At 39.8% G+C, this 23,579-nt stretch overlaps 1 protein-coding gene and 2 long non-coding RNA genes across 3 annotated transcripts; all 3 read left to right on the top strand.

Moving 5' to 3' along the window:
* Nucleotides 1-13: 13 nt before the first annotated feature.
* LOC123482908 lies at nt 14-23,414 on the top strand. The gene is made up of 3 exons (XR_006658007.1): nt 14-1,630; nt 23,026-23,188; nt 23,235-23,414. It is a non-coding gene; the product is annotated as an uncharacterized LOC123482908 (long non-coding RNA).
* Nucleotides 11,756-18,838, top strand: LOC123482907 (major histocompatibility complex class I-related gene protein-like). The gene is made up of 9 exons (XM_045212042.1): nt 11,756-11,875; nt 15,036-15,293; nt 15,393-15,470; nt 15,957-16,154; nt 16,433-16,753; nt 17,087-17,152; nt 17,379-17,417; nt 18,112-18,144; nt 18,276-18,838. Exons 1-9 carry the CDS (start codon nt 11,818-11,820, stop codon nt 18,338-18,340), a joined length of 1,116 nt encoding a protein of 371 aa, XP_045067977.1. The 5' UTR covers nt 11,756-11,817; the 3' UTR covers nt 18,341-18,838.
* Nucleotides 20,698-21,385, top strand: LOC123482909. Its single transcript, XR_006658008.1, has 3 exons — nt 20,698-20,735; nt 20,918-20,961; nt 21,104-21,385. It is a non-coding gene; the product is annotated as an uncharacterized LOC123482909 (long non-coding RNA).
* Nucleotides 23,415-23,579: the final 165 nt, after the last annotated feature.

Raw genomic sequence — 23,579 nt, 5'->3', positions numbered from 1 at the left:
AATAAAAAAAATGTTAATCAAAATAAAATAAAAGCAAATACCTAAAGAGCAGCAGTAAAATAAAATAACAGAAGGGAGGCTATATACATTATGGACCATAACCGTGAACCAATCGTCTTAATACATTCATTTTAGGAGAAGGGGGATTCTACTTTATATTCAAAAACATATAGTTTACCCAATAGAAGTTTTTAATTTTTAAATGAAGTGGGTAAAGTTGGCAATCATTTTACAAGCAAAACAACACGGTCAGGAGTAGAAGATTCCTTTCCAAAAGTTCCAAGCGGTCAAAACCATATGTTTTTGTGACAAGGGTGTCACCAAAGCTGTGTTGTATTTATTAGGTAAGTCATAGTTTATTTTCAAAGATGCATTACAAGGTAAAATAAAATAAAAAATCACAATCATGACAATGAATCATTACCCCAAATTCCATAATGCTCACAGCCCTTCCTGATACATTTATTTTAAGTAAATCAGGGAAGCGTCAGAAGTAAGTAGTGTATATTGTTGCGGCCTTAACCCCAATACCAGGAATGGGAATATATAGGGACAGTAGTGGAGTTAGTGACTGACAGATCTGCTTAGAGGGCTCGAGGTCTGCTTAGAGCAACGATTTTCACATTTGGGTCGTGGGAGGTTTTGAATGGGTCGTGGGTGACGGAGTAAAAAAAACAACATTTGGAAGTAAAATGTTTCTAAATATTGTGTATAGACACATTTATAACTATCATGAATGGAACAAAAGTAATTTGACAATCCACATTCTAGCCTCGGAAATCCCAGACCTATTCTGGAACATTGTTACATTTGTTGTAGGCAACCCGTCTGCCTGTAGGGAGACTATCCACACTCCATTTTCATCTGTTTTCAGATCAGTTACCTAGTCTCACCTATAGGCCTTTGTAGTAGTACTATATTTTTAGGTGTGCATGCAAAGCAATGCACAACACTAGGTTTCTTACAAACTCATATTATTTTTTATTGTTATTTGATTTATTTGGCTCGCTCTAGCGCTTAAACAATTGAAGTTATTAACACGAAACCAACTTCCAAATGTGCAGACTGCCCCAACTCGGGTTGCTTGAGAAAATATGTTTGATGGCATTTATACTTTTTGAACTATATAACAATATTGTAAATCAGCTCCGATGCAGGGAAACGGGCCGTAGACTTGAATGCTAAAAAGATTATTGCAATTTGTACACACATCTCCTCTTTCACCGTTTATGTTATCAACTGCCCCAAATGAGGTTGCTTGAGCGTTTCTTTCAGATAGCATTTATACTTCTTGTACTACAACAATATTTAAATGAGCTCCCAATGCATGTTAATGGCAATAAAAATGCCATAGACTTACATGGGGGGAATGTTGAAATGTATCTCCTCCTACACCATTAAGCTGTCAATTTATACTTTTCATACTATAAGCATCTAATTTGCATACATTAACATGGGTTTGAATTAGACTTAACTATGATTATATACATTTGCATAAAATAAATCAAATTCAAGCTACATTCACCAAACCAACTTTCAGTATGTAGGTTAATGTGTTCTTGGGAAGCCTAACATGTTGTACAGGTCTTATAGTAATATGCCTATGGAGGTAAGACAGGGTGTACTGTATGTCTGATAGTAATATGCCTATGTAGGTAAGACAGGGTGTACTGTATGTCTTATAGTAATATGCCTATGGAGGTAAGACAGGGTGTACTGTATGTCTGATAGTAATATGCCTATGTAGGTAAGACAGGGTGTACTGTATGTCTTATAGTAAAATGCCGGTGTAGGTAAGACAGGTGAATTGTGCTGAATTGTAAGCAATGAGCTACTTACTGCGAGAGTGTCTGGGAAATAATTGTACTTTATTCTTCTTTCCAGTTTTAACTGTTGTTGTATTTATCAGGAACATATTTGGTATTTTCGGGTTAGAATGAATGGGGACGTAAATTTCCCTATTCTGTTACATTTATATGCTTGTGATATACTTTTATGTGATTACCTTTACATTTTAACGCATATCTACGGTGATACACCTTGAATCTAGCCCTAAGAGTCTGTCACTTTAAACAGGCAGGTTTGTACTCCTAAGGTAACTCAATTAATCTTTTAACGTTGACGTGTTTTGACATTAACTCAGGGAGACCCCTGCTGGAGAAATACTGCAACTTGATCATTTATTTTCACAAATAATAAAGATGTTATTGCATTGCTAAAGGTTGTGGGTTTGATTCCCGCTGGGGACAAATATACTAAAATGTATGCAGTTACTGTACTGTAAGTTGCTTTTGTATTTAAGTGTCTACTAAATGTCATATGTTTGTTTCTCTATATCAATTAGAGGTCACATTAACAACATTTAAATAATCAGGGTAGTAAACACATCTAAATAACTGGGATGACTTGCTGCTACTGTCACATCCTGACCTATAGAACTCTAGTTAGTTTGGTCAGGGTGTGAATATCATGTGTGTGTTGATTCTATGTTTGTATTTCTATGTTTGGCCGGGTGTGGTTCCCAATCAGAGGCAGCTGTCGCTCGTTGTCTCTGATTGGGGTTCATACTTAGGCAGCCAGTTTTCCTGCCTGTATTGTGTGTTTTATTAAGTTTAAATAAACATGTATGCATATCACGCTGCGCCTTGGTCCGTCCCGTCTATGAACTGCCGTGACAGCTACTAACCAGAAGACAGATGAGGAGTAATATATATACACTACCAGTCAAAAGTTTGGACACACCTACTCATTCAAGGGTTTTTCTTTATTTTTACTATTTTCTACATTGTAGAATAATAGTGAAGACATCAAAACTATGGAATAACACACATGGAATCATGTAGTAACCCAAAAAGTGTTAAACAAATCAAAAATATATTTTATATTTTAGGTTCTTCAAAGTAGACACATTTTGCCTTGATGACAGCTTTGTACACTCTTGGCATAGCGCCACACATCTCCGTCGCATAGAGTTGATCAGGCTGTTGATTGTGGCCTGTGGAAGGTTGTCCCACTCCTCTTTAATGGCTGTGCGAAGTTGCTGGATATTAGCGGGTACTGGAACACGCTGTCAAACACGTCGATCCAGAGCATCCCAACCATGCTCAATGGGTGACATGTCTGGTGGGTATGCAGGCCATGGAAGAACTGGGACATTTTCAATTTCCAGGAATTGTGTAAAGATCCTTGTGACATGGGGGCGTGCATTATCATGCTGAAACATGAGGTGATGGCGGTGGATGAATGGCACGACAATAGGCCTCAGGATCTCGTCACAGTATCTCTGCATTTAAATTGCCATCAATAAAATGCAATTGTGTTTGTTGTCCATAGCTCATGCCTGCCCATACCATAACCCCACCATTGGGCACTCTGTTCACAACGTTGACATCAGCAAACCACTAGCCCAGAAGACGCCATACACGTGGTCTGCTGTTGTGAGGTTGGACGTACTGCCAAATTCTTTAAAACGACGTTGGAAGCAGTTTATGGTAGAGAAATGTGGGGCGGCAGGTAGCTTAGTGGGTAAGAGCGTTGTGCCAGTAACCGAAAGGTCGCTGGTTCTAATCCCCGAGCCGACTAGGTGAAAAATCTGTCGATGTGCCCTTGAGCAAGGCACTTAACCCTAATTGCTCCTGTAAGTCGCTCTGGATAAGAGCGTCTGCTAAATAAAAAAAAATATAAATATATAAATGAACATTAAATTATCTGGCAACAGCTTTGGTGGAAATTCCTGCATTCAACATGCCAATTGCATGCTCCCTCAAAACTTGAGACATCTGTGGCATTGTGTTGTGTGACAAAACTGCACATTTTAGAGTGGCCTTTTATTGTCCCCAGCACAAGGTGCACCTGTGTAATGATCATGCTGTTTAATCAGCTTCTTGACATACCACACGTGTCAGGTGGATGGATTATCTTGGCAAAGGATAATGGGATTAAGGTCTGGGGAGTTTCCTGGCCATGGACCCAAAATGTCGATGTTTTGTTCCCCGAGCCACTTAGTTACTTATCACTTTTGCCTTATGGCAAGGTGCTCCATCATACTGGAAAAGACATTGTTCGTCACCAAACTGTTCTTGGATGGTTGGGAGAAGTTGCTCTCGGAGGATGTGTTGGTACCATTCTTTATGCATGGCTGTGTTCTTAGGCAAAATTGTGAGAGAGCCCACTCCCTTGGCTGAGAAGCAACCCCACACATGAATGGTCTCAGGATGCGTTACTGTTGGCATGACACAGGACTGATGGTAGCGCTCACCTTGTCTTCTCCAGACGAGCTTTTTTCCGGATGCCCCAAACAATCGGAAAGGGGATTCATCAGAGAAAATGACTTTACCCCAGTCCTCAGCAGTCCAATCCCAGTACCTTTAGCAGAATATCAGTCTGTCCTTGATGTTTTTCCTGGAGAGAAGTGGCTTCCTCGCTGCCCTTCTTGACACCAGGCCATCCTCCAAAAGTCTTCGCCTCACTGTGCGTGCAGATGCACTCACACCTGCCTGCTGCCATTCCTGAGCAAGCTCTGCACTGGTGTTGCCCCGATCCCGCAGCTGAATCAACTTTAGGAGACGGTCCTGGCGCTTGCTGGACTTTCTTTTGCGCCCTGAAGCCTTCTTCACAACAATTGAACATCTCTCCTTGAAGTTCTTGATGATCCGATTAATGGTTGATTTAGGTGCAATCTTACTAGCAGCAATATCCTTGCTTGTGAAGCCCTTTTTGTGCAAAGCAATGATGACGGCACGTGTTTCCTTGCAGGTAACCATGGTTAACAGAGGAAGAACAATGATTTCAAGCACCACCCTCCTTTTAAAGCTTCCAGTCTGTTATTCTAACTCAATCAGCATGACAGAGTGATCTCCAGCCTTGTCCTCGTCAACACTCACCTGTGTTAACGAGAGAATCACTGACATGATGGCAGGGCTGAAATGCAGTGGAAATGATTTTTTGGGATTAAGTTCATTTTCATGGCAAAGAGGGACTTTGCAATTAATTGCAATTCATCTGATCACTCGTCATAACATTCTGGAGTATATGCAAATTGCCATCATAAAAACTGAGGCAGCAGACATTGTGAAAATTAATATTTGTGTAAATCTCAAAACTTTTGACCACGACTGTATATGTAACCTATACAAAAGTTCTGTATAGTTTGTTTTAAGTAAATAGAAACTCCAGTGTGCCCACCAGAGGGCTGTGTAGCTGTTTGATACCCATCAACTCCTCTCAGTGTCTTGAGGGTAGGTCAACTCAGCTCATAGGGAAGAGAGTTTGGAGTGAGTACAAGCAAATATCAGACAGATGCATGACTTGTGATGTATTAGCAGTTGTTTCTTTGTTAGAGGTGTCGGGTGCACGGTGCATAGCAATACATCTACAGGGAAATGAACTATTTCAGTATATGAGGACGAAAGAGATGGAGAGGGAAGAATTATGATCTCAGTTTCAACTGACTGTGAGAGCTGAGTGAATAGGACGTGAATGTTTGATTAATTTTAACTGTACTGGTTCTCACTCAAGGAAAAGCAGCTCTGGATGAGTAACGAGACCAATGATTCAGTGCAGGAGGACTAGATGGGCTACAGGAGGAGAGATGGGCTACAGGAGGACTAGATGGGCTACAGTAGGACTAGATGGGCTACAGGAGGACTAGATGGGCTACAGGAGGAGTAGATGGGCTACAGGAGGAGTAGATGGGCTACAGTAGGAGTAGATGGGCTACAGGAGGAGTAGATGGGCTACAGGACATCACTGGGGCCGTGTTCCCACACATCCATGAGATATACTTGAAATGGTGCCTGAGGAAGTCCCGCAACATCATCAAGGACCCCACACACCTCAGCAATGAGCTGTTCTCTCCCTTATCGGAGCATGAGGTCTGATACCAACAGGCTCAAAGACAGTTCCTTTCTACAAGCCATCAGACTGCTGAACACTTGAACTGGACTGACCACCTGCTCTGACTCTCCTCACCTTAGCACACACATAGTCTTGTACTGTATAACTAACCTTGTGGGGACACACAATTCAGTCCCATTCAAAATCCTATTTTCCTTAACCCTAAACCTAATTCTACCCCTAATTCTAACCTTAACCCTAAACCTAACCCTGAACCTAATTCTAATCCTAGAACTTTCTAACCTTAACCCTAACCTTAACCCTAGACCTAACCCTAGATCCTAAACCTAATTCTAACCTTTAACCTAACCCTAGATCCTAACCCTAAACCTAATTCTAATCCTAGCACTTTCTAACCTTAACCCTAACCTTAACCCTAAACCTAACCCTAGATCCTAAACCTAATTCTAACCTTAAACCTAACCCTAATTCTAACCTTAAACCTAACCCTAGATCCTAACGTTGACCATAACCCTAAACCTAACCTTAACACTAATCCTTACCCTAAATCCTAACCCTAAACCTAATCCTAACCCTAACCCTAGATTCTAAACCTAATTCTAACCTTAACCCCAGCTGGTTGTTTGTTTACTATTCTTGTGGAGAATTCTGTTCCCCATAAGTATAGCTAAACACACACACACACACACACAATCATGCTACACACACTTCACAATTGCTGCTACCAGACTCTTATTTACTGCTGCTAATACTGCACAATTTAAACACTTGCCCTCCAATCCCCCTTTTGTCTGATACATGTTTAAACGTGTTACTATAAATTGTGCCTTCCTGTATTATACTTATACTAAAATGTTTATTCTATTCTACTGAGCCATTTACTTTATGTTTATATATTATTTTATTTCTTAGTGTTGTTGCATTATCCAGAAGAAACCTGCAAATAAACATTTAGTTGGACGGTGTATACCATGTGTATCATGTACTTACGACTAATAAAACTTGAAACTTGACATTTGGTCATACTGCAATGCCTAAAATCAAATGTGTTATTTGTCATAAAACATTCACTCTTCTCTCTAATAGGGCATCAGCATAGTCTCCCTGAGCTGAGAATTGTCCTCCTGAGGAGGGATTGCCTGGAGAAGAGTCTGACAGGAAACACCATACTGGACAGGAAGCTGTTTGACACCATGAGGGACGTGGAGATGTGTTAGGAGACAGAGTTTAGTGGACGGCCGGCGGGTCACCTTGGTCAGCACACCAGAACGCTGGATCCAGTACTCTGTGCAGGACCCTCTCCTTGTCCACTGCAACAAGGAAGCCAGCATGTCCATGTGTAAACCAGGTCCCCATGCCTTCGTCATGGTAATCCCTGTAAACTCACGCAAAGGCAGGAACTGGACAGTAGAGGGCCACCTCGAGCTTCTAAACCACACTGTGGAGGCACATGACACTGAGGGGCAAGTCACTAGATGAGACATGGTTTTCTCCAGGAGATGGTGGAGAATTGTGGGAATAGGTACCATTCTATAAACACCAGGTCAAACAATGCATGGGATGATGACATCACTCAGGACCCAGAGCTGCTGAGGAAGATAGATTAAATGGTGGCAGGAAACAGTGAGGGCAGTGGTCCTGGTTATGTTATCATTAATTAAAGTTTTTCAATGGCCGTTGAGGCGAAGAGGTCGGCAGAGGTCTGTGCTCCGTGGTGAGGGTCAATAAAAAATGTTTTTTTACCAAATAAATTCAGCAAAAACCTTTACCCTTACATTTTAACTGGTTCTGTGCCATATATGAAATCATGCAAATAGATTATGTTATCTAAAATAATAAGGGACTACCATAGGAGCTGCCGCAGGGGGCATGGCTGGCTCTGTGAGGGCTCCACTAAGGGTAACAACAGGGACTGCTATAGAAGCTGGGTCTGTGAGGGCTCCACTAAGGGTAACAACAGGGACTGCTATAGAAGCTGGGTCTGTGAGGGCTCCACTAAGGGTAACAACAGGGACTGCTATAGAAGCTGGGTCTGTGAGGGCTCCACTAAGGGTAACAACAGGGACTGCTATAGAAGCTGGGTCTGTGAGGGCTCCACTAAGGGTAACAACAGGGACTGCTATAGAAGCTGGGTCTGTGAGGGCTCCACTAAGGGTAACAACAGGGACTGCTATAGAAGCTGGGTCTGTGAGGGCTCCACTAAGGGTAGCAACAGGGACTGCTATAGAAGCTGGCTCTGTGAGGGCTCCACTAAGGGTAACAACAGGGACTGCTATAGAAGCTGGGTCTGTGAGGGCTCCACTAAGGGTAGAAACAGGGACTGCTATAGAAGCTGGCTCTGTGAGGGCTCCACTAAGGGTAACAACAGGGACTGCTATAGAAGCTGGGTCTGTGAGGACTCCACTAAGGGTAACAACAGGGACTGCTATATGAGCTGCAGTTGGGACTCTGCTGGGGAGTTTACTGATATGAGAGGAGGCCAGAGAGAAGAGAGTGGAGTCAGATTCCCCTCATTAACAATAACAAGGATATATATGGAAGATAAGCTGGGATTGAGGCAAACTGAAAGAAACATTACAAGCACAGACTCAGTTCAACAATCAACATCATTACAAATTCAATGTGGAATAAACCAAACCTTTAAAGGTCCAATGCAGACATTTTTATTTAAATATTAAATCATTTCTGTGTAACAATTAAATCACTTACTGTGATTGTTTTAAATCAAAGATCAACATTACTTTGGATAAAAAAGAAACGATTTTAAGTACATAATTTGTTTAAAACAATTTAATGACAAAACATTTTTTTTAAATAATGGCTCCCTTGGTTATGATAAGGGTAAAAGTAGCAGGGGCGCAACTTTCACTTGACCACCCCACATTCTAAAATTGCATATTTCTCCCCTATCAACATACACAACACTGCGGGGTGTGCTTTAGGACCATGCGGACCCCTCAAAGCGGTCGGGGAAGCAGTTTCCAGTTTCAGCAGGCAGAGTTTAGGACTGCAATGTATAGGACGGGAGAGATGAACAGAGGCAGCTGCTGACTGCGTTGCGCTTTTCTCCGAGTTGTAAAAGCAACACAAAAAAAGTACTCCCAGTGCTGAGCTAGTAGTGTAACTGACATGTTGCATTAGCTAATGTTTCATCCCCTCTCGACCGAAGTGAATGAACTAGCTACCACAGCCAGTTCAGCTCTAGCTAGCATCTAGCTATCTGTTAGGTAGCAGTATCTAACAGCTGTTGTGTGTGTATGGAAATGTTTTGTAGCCTTTGTTTTGTCCCGTTTCAACAGAAGTACATTTGATGATGTACCATTTAGCTAGAGCTAGCCAAAAGTTGGCTAACGTAAGCTAGCTAGCTAGCTAGATCCCAAACTTTAGCTATTATTTTTGCCTCAAGCACACTAGACCTGAATCAAACAATGAAACCAGCTGCCAAACGATTGAAGACCAATATTCTGATGCTTTTTCAGCGCAATGTGAATATACTGTATCAGTCAGTATTGCAATGTAACGTTATTGATCTGTCAGTTTCCCTAGCTAATTCCCTACTTTTCACACTGACACGGTATAAACAGCTCTACAGGCTTCACTGTCATGGTGCACAGTTAGTACACAACACTATGCTCATCATGTCTTAGCAGGATCCGATGGTGACAGGTGTCTACGGAGCTCAGGTGAATTTTGCAGTATATTTATAACAATCAGTGAATTGATACAAAGTTCCATCTTGAGTTGATGGGTAGGCTAAAGTCTAAGATCTGGGAATAATGGTCATTTCAATTATTGAACCATTGATTCTATCCATGGTTAATATAATGTATAAATGTACACCAAGGTCATTCTTTTGTCATGCCTCATCTGAGCAGGATCAGATGGTGACAGGGGTCTCATCAGGGTCAGGCAGACGAGGAAGCCAGTCTGTGACATTGCAGAGGTGAACGTTTGCCGATACAACACTTTATTCTCTATGCAGAAAGAAGCTTCAAAGATTAAAACTATTTAAAGGCAGTCTAACAAACTTCTAAAGTTGATTTCCAAACTGTATCAACGGTTGATAGAGGCTTTTCCCAATTACGCAAAACATGTCCCAAAAAAATGTGAGGAAGACTTGGGAAACGCTATTGATGATGACGAATGGATACAGATATGTTAAATGCCCAGTCATGCTCATGTAATCGCAGACATAAATTACTGCAGTTTAAGACCATCCATAGAACGTACTATATGCCAGTGAAACTGAATATCATGCACTCAGAAATGTTATTCTTCTGCTAGAGGTGTAAAACACAAAAGGGGACATATTTGCATATGTTATGGTCTTGTGAAGGCTGGCTGAATTCTGGCAAAGAGTATGTTCCTTCATCTCAGCATGTCTACAGATTCTTCATTCTCCCTGTTTTTGTTTGCTTGGAAATGTTGATACTGGAGAATGTTATCAGAAGAAACTGTGTAACCTAGCATTTATAGCGGCTAAGAAATGGAGTGTCATTAATTGGAAGGTTGGTTATCCTCTCACAATGGATGGAAGAAATGTCAAGTTATGTATCACTAGATTTGATTAATTATAAGATTAAGGGTATACTGTGCAACTTTCATAAGGTCTGGATGCCTTATATGGAATACTGTACGACAAAAGGAGTCTGTATTGAAAACATGCCCATGTCAGGGAAGATATCTATTTAGACAATCCCTAGCTGCTGGGCTGGTCAGTCCTGGCCCTGGGGGTCTGCCGTACTGTTGGTTGTCACTCTGGCCTTGACCTAACACACCTGAAACCAATAATGAATGTTTCACTAAGACCCTAAAGCTGAGTGGGGTGTGTTGGGTTGGGGCGCTGCAGGGCCGTGGACCCCTAGGGGCAGGACGGGGTGACCCAGCTTTATTGTGCGCAAGTAATAAGAGCTCTACAGTACTATTAGGCCTATGATATGAATTACACTGAACAAAAATATAGTTCAGTCTTACCGATCACTTAAACATATTTAGTAATGATCTCTTACCTACTAGCTTGATGTCTGTGGGCATTTTTGCTTACTTTTTGTTGTTCTAAATAGAGACGGATAGAAGGGCCATGGGTCATATTAGATTGTGTAGAAATTAAGGAAATGAGAACCCCCCAGATCCCCTGCCAAGTTATGTCCCCCCCACTTCTAAAACCAAAGTTGTGGCCCTGAAAATTAGTATTACTTTTCATGAAAGTATCCTAATATATTTATTTATTTATTTATTTTTAAAAAAAATTAACCAGGTAAGCCAGTTGAGAACAAATTCTCATTTACAACTGTGACCTGGCCAAGATAAAGCAAAGCAGTGCGATAAAAACAACAACAACACAGAGTTACATAAGGGATAAGCAAAACCTACAGACAAAAACACAATAGAAAATCTATATACAGTGTGTGCAAATGTAGTAAGTTATGGAGGTAAGGCAATAAATAGGCCATAGTGCAAAATAATTACAATTTAGTATTATATCCTAATATTCTAATTCTAAATCGTAATTATCCAAAACGTATATATTTAATTAATTGAAATTACTTGAAAATGTTGCATTAATTACCTTAAAGTAAAGCAATTGAAAACAACGTGTTTTATTTTGAATTAAAGTAGTTGAAAAACACGCTTAATTTCAAGTAAGCAGTTGAAAAATGTGTTTCGTTTCCAGTAAAGGAGTTGCAAATGTATTTTCAATGTGGAAAAACAAGTCCAGCAGGATTTTATTTTATTTTATGCTTTTTAGGGCGGTTGGCAGACTGATTTCTGCCTAGTTACATGTGACCGTGTTAAGGCCATATTAATCATTCGTTACATTTGTGTGCGCCCATTTGTGTGCGCATATAAATACGGATATGGACGCTAGTCTACTCACATTCTAGGTGTTAGTGCAAAGAATAACATAATTAATGTACACCAACGGTTGCTGGTACTACCAACCGTTGTTGTACATTAAACATGGTAGGCCAAATCCAGGTGATATGGTTGTGTCTCAGCGTGTCTACAGTATACTCAGGTGAGAGCATTTATATTGTTTGGTTAGGCTTAAAGCGGCTAAATAATTGCCTTAAATCAAATGCTGTTTTTGTAGTAAAATAACCACAATCCAACAACGCTATTTCTTATAGACTTGAATGTGGTACCGTTAATGTAGGTTGAGTTCCGAGATTATTGGCCAAACTGAGTGTCGGGCTCTGCAGCCAGGGAAGGGTTGATGATATAAAAAAGAAAAACCTAATCGTAGTCTAGCGTTATATGTCTTCTATCCCAAATAGAGGAAACAGATTTGACATTATTTATATTTTCTAGGAGGCTAAACAAATGAAGAGCATTCACAAAACAGGCCACTTTAGACTTCTAAGGCAAGCGCACTCATTGTTTAAAGAAATGTACCTTTTCTTGTAGCTAAATCTCTTAACACTAGGCTACAATCACCTGCCCTGGATATCTTACTAAATTACCGTGGCACAATATTACTCAATTTATAAGTCAATGAAACCATTTTTTAAATCTTCAGTATAGCCTATTGTGTCTTTCAACGTGATCTCTCGAAGTTACGTTCACTTACAACCGGCACCTGTACAGTTTACCTAGATATAAGTGATGATGAGTACAACTGGATTTTTCAACCAATCACGCGTGTCCAAAGTTGATCTCGTTCCCTTAAATTGTTTCGCTTCGATTGAGGTATCAAGTTTCAATTAGGATTGTTCATATTTCTACCATATTGGTAACGTATTGGATTCTCATGACATGCGCAGGTCAGTGGTTTTTTTTTCTCACTCAAGAGGTACATCAAATATAAATATTTAGTCTATTCCTTGATTTGAAAGCATGTGACCTATAATTAGTGTACCAAGGTACTGGATGTACAAAAGGCCCTACTGTCCAGTGGACATACCAATTCATTATATGTAATCATTGATTCTTGAAGAATACCATTCTTCATAAAGTTAATTACCGTCTTACCCCGATAGGCTATACCTGCATTTCAAGGCTGTGGTCCATTGTTTCCATTTGTTTTTGTAAACCAACATACCAGATATCAAAGTAGGACTCAGTTGTCAAAAGGCTTACCATCTTCACTGTTATGCTGCTAGTGCTACCATGATTTTAATAGGTCATTATGAGTGTGTTTACATCCATTAAATTATAAAACTTAATTGTACGTCTTCTGTCTGAATAGAGAAACAGATTTGGCATTATTTCTATTTTCTAGGAGGCAAAAAAAAACATGGAGCCTACACAAAACAGGCTACTTAAGACATATAAGTCAAGTACACACATTGTGTAAAGAAATGTAAGAAATGTGATTGTTTTGCATCGACGTATCAAGTTACTGCTAGGACTAGGCTATTTCTAATAGTTTCAAAATACGGTTGTTCATATTTTTACATGGTTGGTATTCCCATCACATGCGCAGGTGAGTATTTTTGTTCCCACGAAGGGTACATAACATATTGAAATATATAGCTACATATTGAAATATATAGCCTACCCCATGATTTGAAAGAACGTGACCTATAAATAGGTATGTTCAATAGGCCTAGACCAACAGTCTAATAGACATTTATATTAATTAACTATATTTAATCATTGATTCTTGAACACATGCCTCATAAGTACAACGGCCTTACCCCATTAGACTGTACCTCAAATATAAGCCCTGGACAAACACACCTGATTCAACTGGTCAACTAATCATCAAGCCCTCAATGAGTTGAATGAGGTGTGTTTGTCCAGGGCTACAACGACAATGTATACTGTTGGGGGTACTGGAGGACCAGGGTTGGGAAACACTGACCTAAAATAGGCTGTGCTCCATTGTTTTTGTAAACACACAATGTTACAAGGTCAAGTTTTAGTTGTCACTTGCACCAGCACAATGAAATGCTTGACTTTCTTGCCCTACCCAACAATGGCGTATTCAATATCAAAAAGTAGAACTAATAACAACATAAAATCTCTAGACATACTCAATAAAAGAGGAAGCTACAGTATATGCCAGTATCACATTTACAATGTGCAGGGATACTGAGGTAAATATGTACATGTAGGCAGGGATTAATAATAATAATAATACTAATAAACAGTATGGCAGCAGCAGAAGTGGTGTGACTGTGTGTAAGAATGTCAGGTGGCCCAGGTTTTAACAGTTCAACAGGTAGGTCATAAATGGCCTGTTCACTGTTATGCCACTAGTGCTACCATTATTATTATACTGTTATACCACTAGTGCTACCATGATTATTATTCTGTTATACCACTAGTGCTACCATGATTATTATACTGTTATACCACTAGTGCTACCATGATTATTATACTGTTATACCACTAGTGCTACCATGATTATTATTCTGTTATACCACTAGTGCTACCATTATTATTATTCTGTTATACCACTAGTGCTACCATGATTATTATTATGTTATGCCACTAGTGCTACCATGATTATTATTCTGTTATACCACTAGTGCTACCATGATTATTATACTGTTATACCACTAGTGCTACCATGATTATTATACTGTTATACCACTAGTGCTACCATGATTATTATTCTGTTATACCACTAGTGCTACCATGATTATTATACTGTTATACCACTAGTGCTACCATGATTATTATTCTGTTATACCACTAGTGCTACCATGATTATTATACTGTTATGCCACTAGTGCTACCATGATTATTATTCTGTTATACCACTAGTGCTACCATGATTATTATACTGTTATACCACTAGTGCTACCATGATTATTATACTGTTATACCACTAGTGCTACCATGATTATTATACTGTTATAACACTAGTGCTACCATGATTATTATACTGTTATGCCACTAGTGCTACCATGATTATTATACTGTTATACCACTAGTGCTACCATGATTATTATTCCGTTATACCACTAGTGCTACCATGATTATTATTCCGTTATGCCACTAGTGCTACCATGATTATTATTCTGTTATACCACTAGTGCTACCATGATTATTATACTGTTATACCACTAGTGCTACCATGATTATTATACTGTTATGCCACTAGTGCTACCATGATTATTAAACTGTTATGCTACTACTGCTACCAAGTAATTGTGTGTGTTTATGTAACAGGATTGCTTCCGTTTCCATCCATAAATGTATACCTGTGCTTGTGATTTTTTTTCTAGCTACCCATTCCCTGAAATATTTCTACACAGCGCTCCCACAATCTACTGGCCTTCCAGAGTTCAGCGCTGTTGCATATTTGGATGAGCAACCAATTTATTTATATGACAGCTCTACAAAGCAAGTGGTAGCTCGACAGGAGTGGGTAAAAATAGCTGTGGATGCAGACTTCTGGAGAAGAAATACACAACTTCTTATGGACACTGAGAAGGTGTTCAAAACCAACATGGACACTGCAAGAGAACGCTTCAACCAGACAAGTTAGTAGGCCATCATCAGAGCATGTTTTGATAGATAGCTAACAGTAAACACTCATTGAACACTGAAGGATCAATGTTATTATGTTGGTTTCCCTTTAGGTGCCCTTGCATTGCAGAAAATGTATAGCTGTGAGTGGAATGAGGAAACTGGTGCTACAGATGGAGATGAACTGTATGGTTCTGAGCCCTAGGACCATACGTCGGGACTACCGGCCGTGGTGACTCCTTGCTGTCCCCAGTCCGCCTGGCCTTGCTGCTATTCCAGTTTAAACTGTTCTGCCTGCGGTTATGGAACCCCCTACCTGTCCCAGACCTGCTGTTTTAAACTCTAATGATCGGCTATGAAAAGCCAACTGAGATTTATTCCTGATTATTATTTGACCATGCTTGTCACTTATGAACATTTTTGAACATCTTGGCATGGTTCTGTTATAATCTCCACCCGCACAGCCAGAAGAGGACTGGCCACCCCTCATAGCCTGGTTCCTCTCTAGGTTTCTTCCTAGGTTTTGCCTTTCTAGGGAGTTTTTCCTAGCCACCGTGCTTCTACACCTGCATTACTAGCTGTTTGGGGTTTTAGGCTGGGTTTCTGTACAGCACTTCGAGATATTAGCTGATGTAAGAAGGGCTATATAAAATAAAATTGATTGATTGATTGATATGGATATGGAGGAGAGGACTTCCTGACATTTGATCTGGAGCAAGAAAGATGGATTGCACCTGTTCAGCAGGGATTTAGGACCAAATTGAAGTGGGATGCTGATGGTCCTAAGCTTAAAGCCAAAACTCAATATCTAACCCATACCTGTATTGAATGGCTGAAGAAATATGTTTCTCATCAAAGCATGCGGGATAGGAAAGGTATTATTAAGACTTAATTCGTTTTTTGCACAATTTGAGTGGGTTTACTATTTCTATGTCTTGGAAATTCTAATGACGTGTACATACTGTTAGATTTTTCAAACATGCAGTCAGTGTTGTTGACTTGTCCAGTAGCCATCATCTGTGGAATAGTGTACAGCCAGATGCTGTCATCTGAATAACAAAATACACTCTGTAGAGGTGTATATATTTGATCAACATCCTGATGTTTGTATATTTGATCAATAACCTGATGTTTGTATATTTGCTTTCCACAGTCCCACCGCAGGTATCTTTGCTTCAGAATGACCTCTCCTATCGAGTGACCTGCCATGCAACAGGCTTCTATCCAGACGCTACCATGATATTTTGGAGAAGAGATGGAGTAGAGATCCATGATGATGTGAAGCATGAAGAGACCCTGCCTAACGGGGATGGGACGTATCAGAAGAGAACCCATCTCACTGTGTCCCCTGAAGACCTACAGAAGCACGACTACACATGCACTGTCCAACACATTAGCGGTGATGTGGTTCTGTCTGCTAACAGGGACAGCATTCGCAGCAACAGCAGGAAATGCAACAGCAGCAATACTCAAAGTTAGTAGTTCTCCTATTATCCAAATCAGTTCTCAAGGACCCTGGGAATCCAGGTTTTTGTTTCTAAATGTTACATCTAAATGTTATGTTCTAGACTTTTCTATGTTATTCATCAATTAGCAAACCAGTTGTAAATGACAGGCTCTTTTCAAACGTACATTCTTAGGGGCTGCTGTGAAGTGATGTTGTGACCCTCTGAACCCTAGAGTCTGATGCGTTTTAATCACGATTTAACACAACTTGATTAATTATCTAATCGATGTCTTCCTAATAGTGTGATGTTAGTCTTGAAATCAAATGTATTCACATTGAGCAATTCTTCTTTGATCTCAGGGCAGGACATCTCCATCATCATTGTCCCAGTGGTCTTGGTATTGGTCTCATTGGTCATCTTTGTTGGTATGTCAAGCCCTCTTCACCGCTATAGACACCAGCAGACACACAAATGTGGCAACAACTAAAACATCCAGTGCATCAGTACATTTGAATGTCAATAACACACAACACCATAGTGTTAGATGTATTTAGTTTAGTCATTGAAATGATTGAAACAGATTGATATGATTTATATTACCGATGATGAGGAAAAAACTAACTGCCACATCTTTTTCTCCTATTATCCAAGTGGTTTTCGTAATGACACAGAAGTTCAGCAACGGAAAAGGTAAGTTCCCACCTATTCTTTTAACCACTATATATCCCTGTTGATAATACTGCAAAATGAGGGGTTTCAAACTACTGTACTCAATGAGAGGTTTCTAACTACTGTACTCAATGAGAGGTTTCAAACTACTGTACTCAATGAGGGGTTTCTAACTACTGTACTCAATGAGGGGTTTCAAACTACTGTACTCAATGAGAGGTTTCTAACTACTGTACTCAATGAGGGGTTTCAAACTACTGTACTCAAGGAGGGGTTTCTAACTACTGTACTCAATGAGGGATTTCGAACTACTGTACTCAATGAGGGGTTTCGAACTACTGTACTCAATGAGGGGTTTCTAACTACTGTACTCAATGAGGGGTTTCGAACTACTGTACTCAATGAGGGGTTTCTAACTACTGTACTCAATGAGGGGTTTCGAACTACTGTACTCAATGAGGGGTTTCGAACTACTGTACTCAATGAGGGGTTTCTAACTACTGTACTCAATGAGGGGTTTCTAACTACTGTACTCAATTGCTGCAGTGTCTACTCAACAATACAGTGATCATTATATTTTATTTAACAAATATTCTTACATTTAACTCTTTGTTTATTGGACTAACATTCATTTTCATTATTACACAGGGAAAGGTTAGTCCGTTTTCTAATTCTGAAGGCTGTTATAACATTAATCTTTCTACTGTCTTTCTAGAACAAACGTCTGAAAAGGAAATACTATGTGCAAGTGAGTACTGAACTGTGTTGCGCTGTACGCAATAGAGGAGTGAATCCTTTACGAAGGATTTTATATCAATCAGTAACCTGAAAAGGTGAGGTGGAAGTTATTGTGAAATGTTCATTTTTTCCGATTCTCAGCAAGTCCCCTGGAGAAGGGTGTTCCTCTGCTCAACGATGGTGAGTTCAGATTTCTCTTTTACTAAAACTTCATGGTAAGACAGAAGTTATTTTATGTTTAAATCTCAGTGGACTCAAGTATGACCCTTCGGCAGTAAAGAATTTCAGTCTGGCAGTTGTTTCCCTTTTCATTAAGAGTATAATTTGAGGAGTTGAACGTTAAAGACCTTTGCAAAAATTATGTAAATAATCCGTCAAGGCATTTCCTCCATTACTGATTGAAATAAAACATTAAAAAAACATTTATTTCCCCCTAGCAAAACCTGCCACGTGGAGAGTTATTGTCAGTGATAATACATTTTTATATTGATAAGTGACCCCTCTCGTATGTTTTCAATCTACTTTGCGTACTTGAAACCTGGGAAATTGAAGCAGAGATATATCAAATCCAGACTCAGCAATATGACATCACCATACACTGTTGGGAGCATAGATATATGGTCTGTGGTGGAGAGACTTCATACATTTACATTTACATTTTAGTCATTTAGCAGACGCTCTTATCCAGAGCGACTTACAGGAGCAATTAGGGTTAGGTTCCTTGCTCAAGATGCACATTTACGTCATTTAGCAGACGCTCTTATCCAGAGCGACTCACCAATTGGTGCGTTCACCCTATAGCCAGTGGGATAACCACTTTACAATTTTGGGGGGGTAGAAGGATTACTTTATCCTATCCCAGGTATTCCTTAAAGAGGTGGGGTTTCAAATGCCTCCGGAAGGTGGTGAGTGACTCCGCTGTCCTGGCGTCGTGAGGGAGCTTGTTCCACCATTGGGGTGCCAGAGCAGCGAACAGTTTTGACTGGGCTGAGCGGGAACTATGCTTCCACAGAGGAAGGGGAGCCAGCAGGCCAGAGGTGGATGAACGCAATGCCCTCGTTTGGGTGTAGGGACTGATCAGAGCCCGAAGGTACAGAGGTGCCGTTCCCCTCACTGCTCCATAGGCAAGCACCATAGTCTTGTAGCGGATGCGAGCTTCAACTGGAAGCCAGTGGAGTGTGCGGAGGAGGGGGGTGACGTGAGAGAACTTGGGAAGGTTGAACACCAGACGGGCTGCGGCATTCTGGATGAGTTGTAGGGGTTTAATGGCACAGGCAGGGAGGCCAGCCAACAGCGAGTTGCAGTAGTCCAGACGGGAGATGACAAGTGCCTGGATTAGGACCTGTGCCGCTTCCTGTGTAAGGCAGGGTCGTACTCTCCGAATGTTGTAGAGCATGAATACGTCACCCAACTGCTCTGGTGATGTTGTATCGCTAAGTCTTCCATTAATGCGTTCATGTTTAAATGTCCCCAGTATCAATAAGGAAAGTAGAAGCTGATGTGATTTTCACAGTTTAATGTTAAAATAAGAAATATGCTGCTTTTCAGTGAGTCAACCAGCTGATGCTCTCCAGTGCACGACTCAAGAGACCACTTTAAGACGTTTAATTCCTGTATTTGTATAGCTTCATAGTCGGGGTTGAAAACGGGTTCTTCAATGAACAATCTGAAACCAGTCTATGAATGCAAATTCATCTAAATGTCACTTTAAATGCACCGATGACTTGATGCAAGGTATTTTTGTGGACCTGAAGACGCTGTCAAGTTTTGAGTTTATTGATCATCCAGACCTCTTACATGTTCTTAAAAACGAACCTAAGTCTACATGGTTGCCTCTCCTCCCCCAGAAATTACTTTCAGTTTGTTGTTTGTTTATCCACACATCACAAGCACAAAGAAGGTGAAGCGTAATTGTGGAGGGTGACAGAGAGAAAAAACGTAGCTTGTGGGAGGGATCTTACGCACATTTACATGCACACAACACTGTGATTATTGTCAATAGATTATGGTCATATACAGGATATGCTGTTTACATGCAATGAAAAAGATTATTCCACTAATATTTTAGTGCAATCCATTTTTAAAGTAAATAATCTTCTGCTGTTTTAAGGTGTATTTTGTTCTGGAAAGTTCAGGATGAATGTTTATGTATTTAAGGTTCTGACAGAACGTCCAACAGAAAAATAACCGTTTCCTCAAGCTCTTCAAATGGCTCTCAGTCTTCCCGCTCTGCCGACTCTGGCCACTCTGGCGGCTCTGCCGACTCATTTACATTTACATTTTAGTCATTTAGCAGACGCTCTTATCCAGAGTGAATACATTATTTATTTATTTATTTATTATTATTATTTGTTTTTTTTCATACTGGTCCCCCATGGGAATCGAACCCACAACCCTGGCGTTGCAAACGCCATGCTCTATCAACTGAGCTACATCCCTGCCGGCCATTCCCTCCCCTACCCTGGACGACGCTAGGCCAATTGTGCGCTGCCCATGGGTCTCCCGGTCGCGGCCAGCTGCGACAGAGCCTGGATTCGAACCAGGATCTCTAGTGGCACAGCTAGCACTGCGATGCAGTGCCTTAGACCACTGCGACTCTACGTAAGTATCCATTATGTTGCGATCCTTGTATTGTATAATACCAGCATGTAAAGTAAATGTATTGAATCCTGTGTGACAGATGAACTTGTGCATTGATTTTGTACATGGAGATAACTGTCTAAGTGCTGTGCTTTGTTCTCTAATTACTAATTATTATTATTTTGATCTTTGCTTTCCCCTAGAAAGCCTCTTATCAAGAAATAATATTAAAAAGGATGGAAAACAAGTAAGTTGGAATCTGCTTAACATCTCATTTGCTGTATGTTCTTGAATAGTTTTGATATTCTTTAATGACATGAATCTGCATTAATAACATACATCTGCTAATAGTGCTGATAGTATGTTCTCTTTCCTATGTTTTTGTCTAGGCCAACTGCAGTTGGAGTGTCTTCTTTCGTGATCTTGGAGACCTCAATTATCCGTGGAGTTGCAAACTATATCAGAGGGTTTGGAATGTGTGAATTCAGTATATTGGCTACCATCCAAAGCTCTCAAAGTACTAATGTACGCACAAAAAAGACAACTTCCTGATATTAGGGCTGGCACAATTGTCATATAGTCGTGTAACCGACAATTCAATCAAATCAAATCAAATTGTATTTGCCACATGCGCCGAATACAACAGGTGTAGACTTTACAGTGGAATGCTTACTGACAAGCCCTTAACCAACAATGCAGTTTTTCTTTTAAAAATGGTAAAATTTAAATAAAAAAACATGTTAATTAAAATAAAATAAAAGCAAATACCTAAAGAGCAGCAGTAAAATAAAATAACAGAAGGGAGGCTATATACATTATGGACCATAACCGTGAACCAATCGTCTTAATACATTCATTTTAGGAGAAGGGGGATTCTACTTTATATTCAAAAACATATAAACAATATACGTTTTTAATTTTTAAATGAAGTGGGTAAAGTTGGCAATCATTTTACAAGCAAAACAACACGGTCAGGAGTAGAAGATTCCTTTCCAAAAGTTCCAAGCGGTCGAAACCGTATGTTTTTGTGACAAGGGTGTCACCAAAGCTGTGTTGTATTTATTAGGTAAGTCATAGTTTATTTTCAAAGATGCATTACAAGGTAATTTTTTTTATAAAAAATCACAATCATGACAATGAATCATTACCCCAAATTCCATAATGCTCACAGCCCTTCCTGATACATTTATTTTAAGTAAATCAGGGAAGCGTCAGAAGTAAGTAGTGTATATTGTTGCGGCCTTAACCCAATACCAGGAATGGAAATATATAGGGACAGTAGTGGAGTTAGTGACTGACAGATCTGCTTAGAGGGTTCGAGGTCTGCTTAGAGCAACGATTTTCACATTTGGGTCGTGGGAGGTTTTGAATGGGTCGTGGGTGACGGAGTAAAAAAACAACAACATTTGGAAGTAAAGTGTTTCTAAATATTGTATATAACTATCATGAATGGAACAAAAGTAATTTGACAATCCACATTCTAGCCTCGGAAATCCCAGACCTATTCTGGAACATTGTTACATTTGTTGTAGGCAACCCGTCTGTCTGCCTGTAGGGAGACTATCCACACTCCATTTTCATCTGTTTTCAGATCAGTTACCTAGTCTCACCTATAGGCCTTTGTAGTAGTACTATATTTTTAGGTGTGCATGCAAAGCAATGCACACCTCTAGGTTTCTTACAAACTCATATTATTTTTATTGTTATTTGATTTATTTGGCTCGCTCTAGCGCTTAAACAATTGAAGTTATTAACACGAAACCAACTTCCAAATGTGCAGACTGCCCCAACTCGGGTTGCTTGAGAAAATATGTTTGATGGCATTTATACTTTTTGAACTATATAACAATATTGTAAATCAGCTCCGATGCATGTCAATGGGGGGGAAACGGGCCGTAGACTTGAATGCTAACAAGATTATTGCAATTTGTACACATATCTCCTCTTTCACCGTTTATGTTATCAACTGCCCCAAATGAGGTTGCTTGAGCGTTTCTTTCAGATAGCATTTATACTTCTTGAACTACAACAATATTTAAATGAGCTCCCAATGCATTTTAATGGCAATAAAAATGCCATAGACTTACATGGGGGGAATGTTGAAATGTATCTCCTCCTACACCATTAAGCTGTCAATTTATACTTTTCATACTATAAGCATCTAATTTGCATACATTAACATGGGTTTGAATTAGACTTAACTATGATTATACACATTTGCATAAAATAAATCAAATTCAAGCTACATTCACCAAACCAACTTTCAGTATGTAGGTTAATGTGTTCTTGGGAAGCCTAACATGTTGTACAGGTCTGATAGTAATATGCCTATGAAGGTAAGACAGGGTGTACTGTATGTCTTATAGTAATATGCCTATGTAGGTAAGACAGGGTGTACTGTATGTCTTATAGTATTATGCCTATGTAGGTAAGACAGGGTGTACTGTATGTCTTATAGTATTATGCCTATGTAGGTAAGACAGGGTGTACTGTATGTCTTATAGTATTATGCCTATGTAGGTAAGACAGGTGAATTGTGCTGAATTGTAAGCAATGAGCTACTTACTGTGAGAGTGTCTGGGAAATAATTGTACTTTATTCTTCTTTCCAGTTTTAACTGTTGTTGTATTTGTGGTCCTCTGTAGCTCAGCTGGTAGAGCACGGCGCTTGTAACGCCAAGGTAGTGGGTTCGATCCCCGGGACCACCCATACACAAAAAATGTATGCACGCATGACTGTAAGTCGCTTTGGATAAAAGCGTCTGCTAAATGGCATATTATTATTATTATTATTTATCAGGAACATATTTGGTATTTTCGTGTTACAATGAATGGGGACGTAAATTTCCCTATTCTGTTACATTTA

Source organism: Coregonus clupeaformis, chromosome 40, assembly GCF_020615455.1.
Source record: "Coregonus clupeaformis isolate EN_2021a chromosome 40, ASM2061545v1, whole genome shotgun sequence".
In the NCBI taxonomy this organism is placed as follows: Eukaryota; Metazoa; Chordata; class Actinopteri; order Salmoniformes; family Salmonidae; genus Coregonus; species Coregonus clupeaformis.
This window is presented reverse-complemented; position numbering and strand designations above follow the sequence as displayed.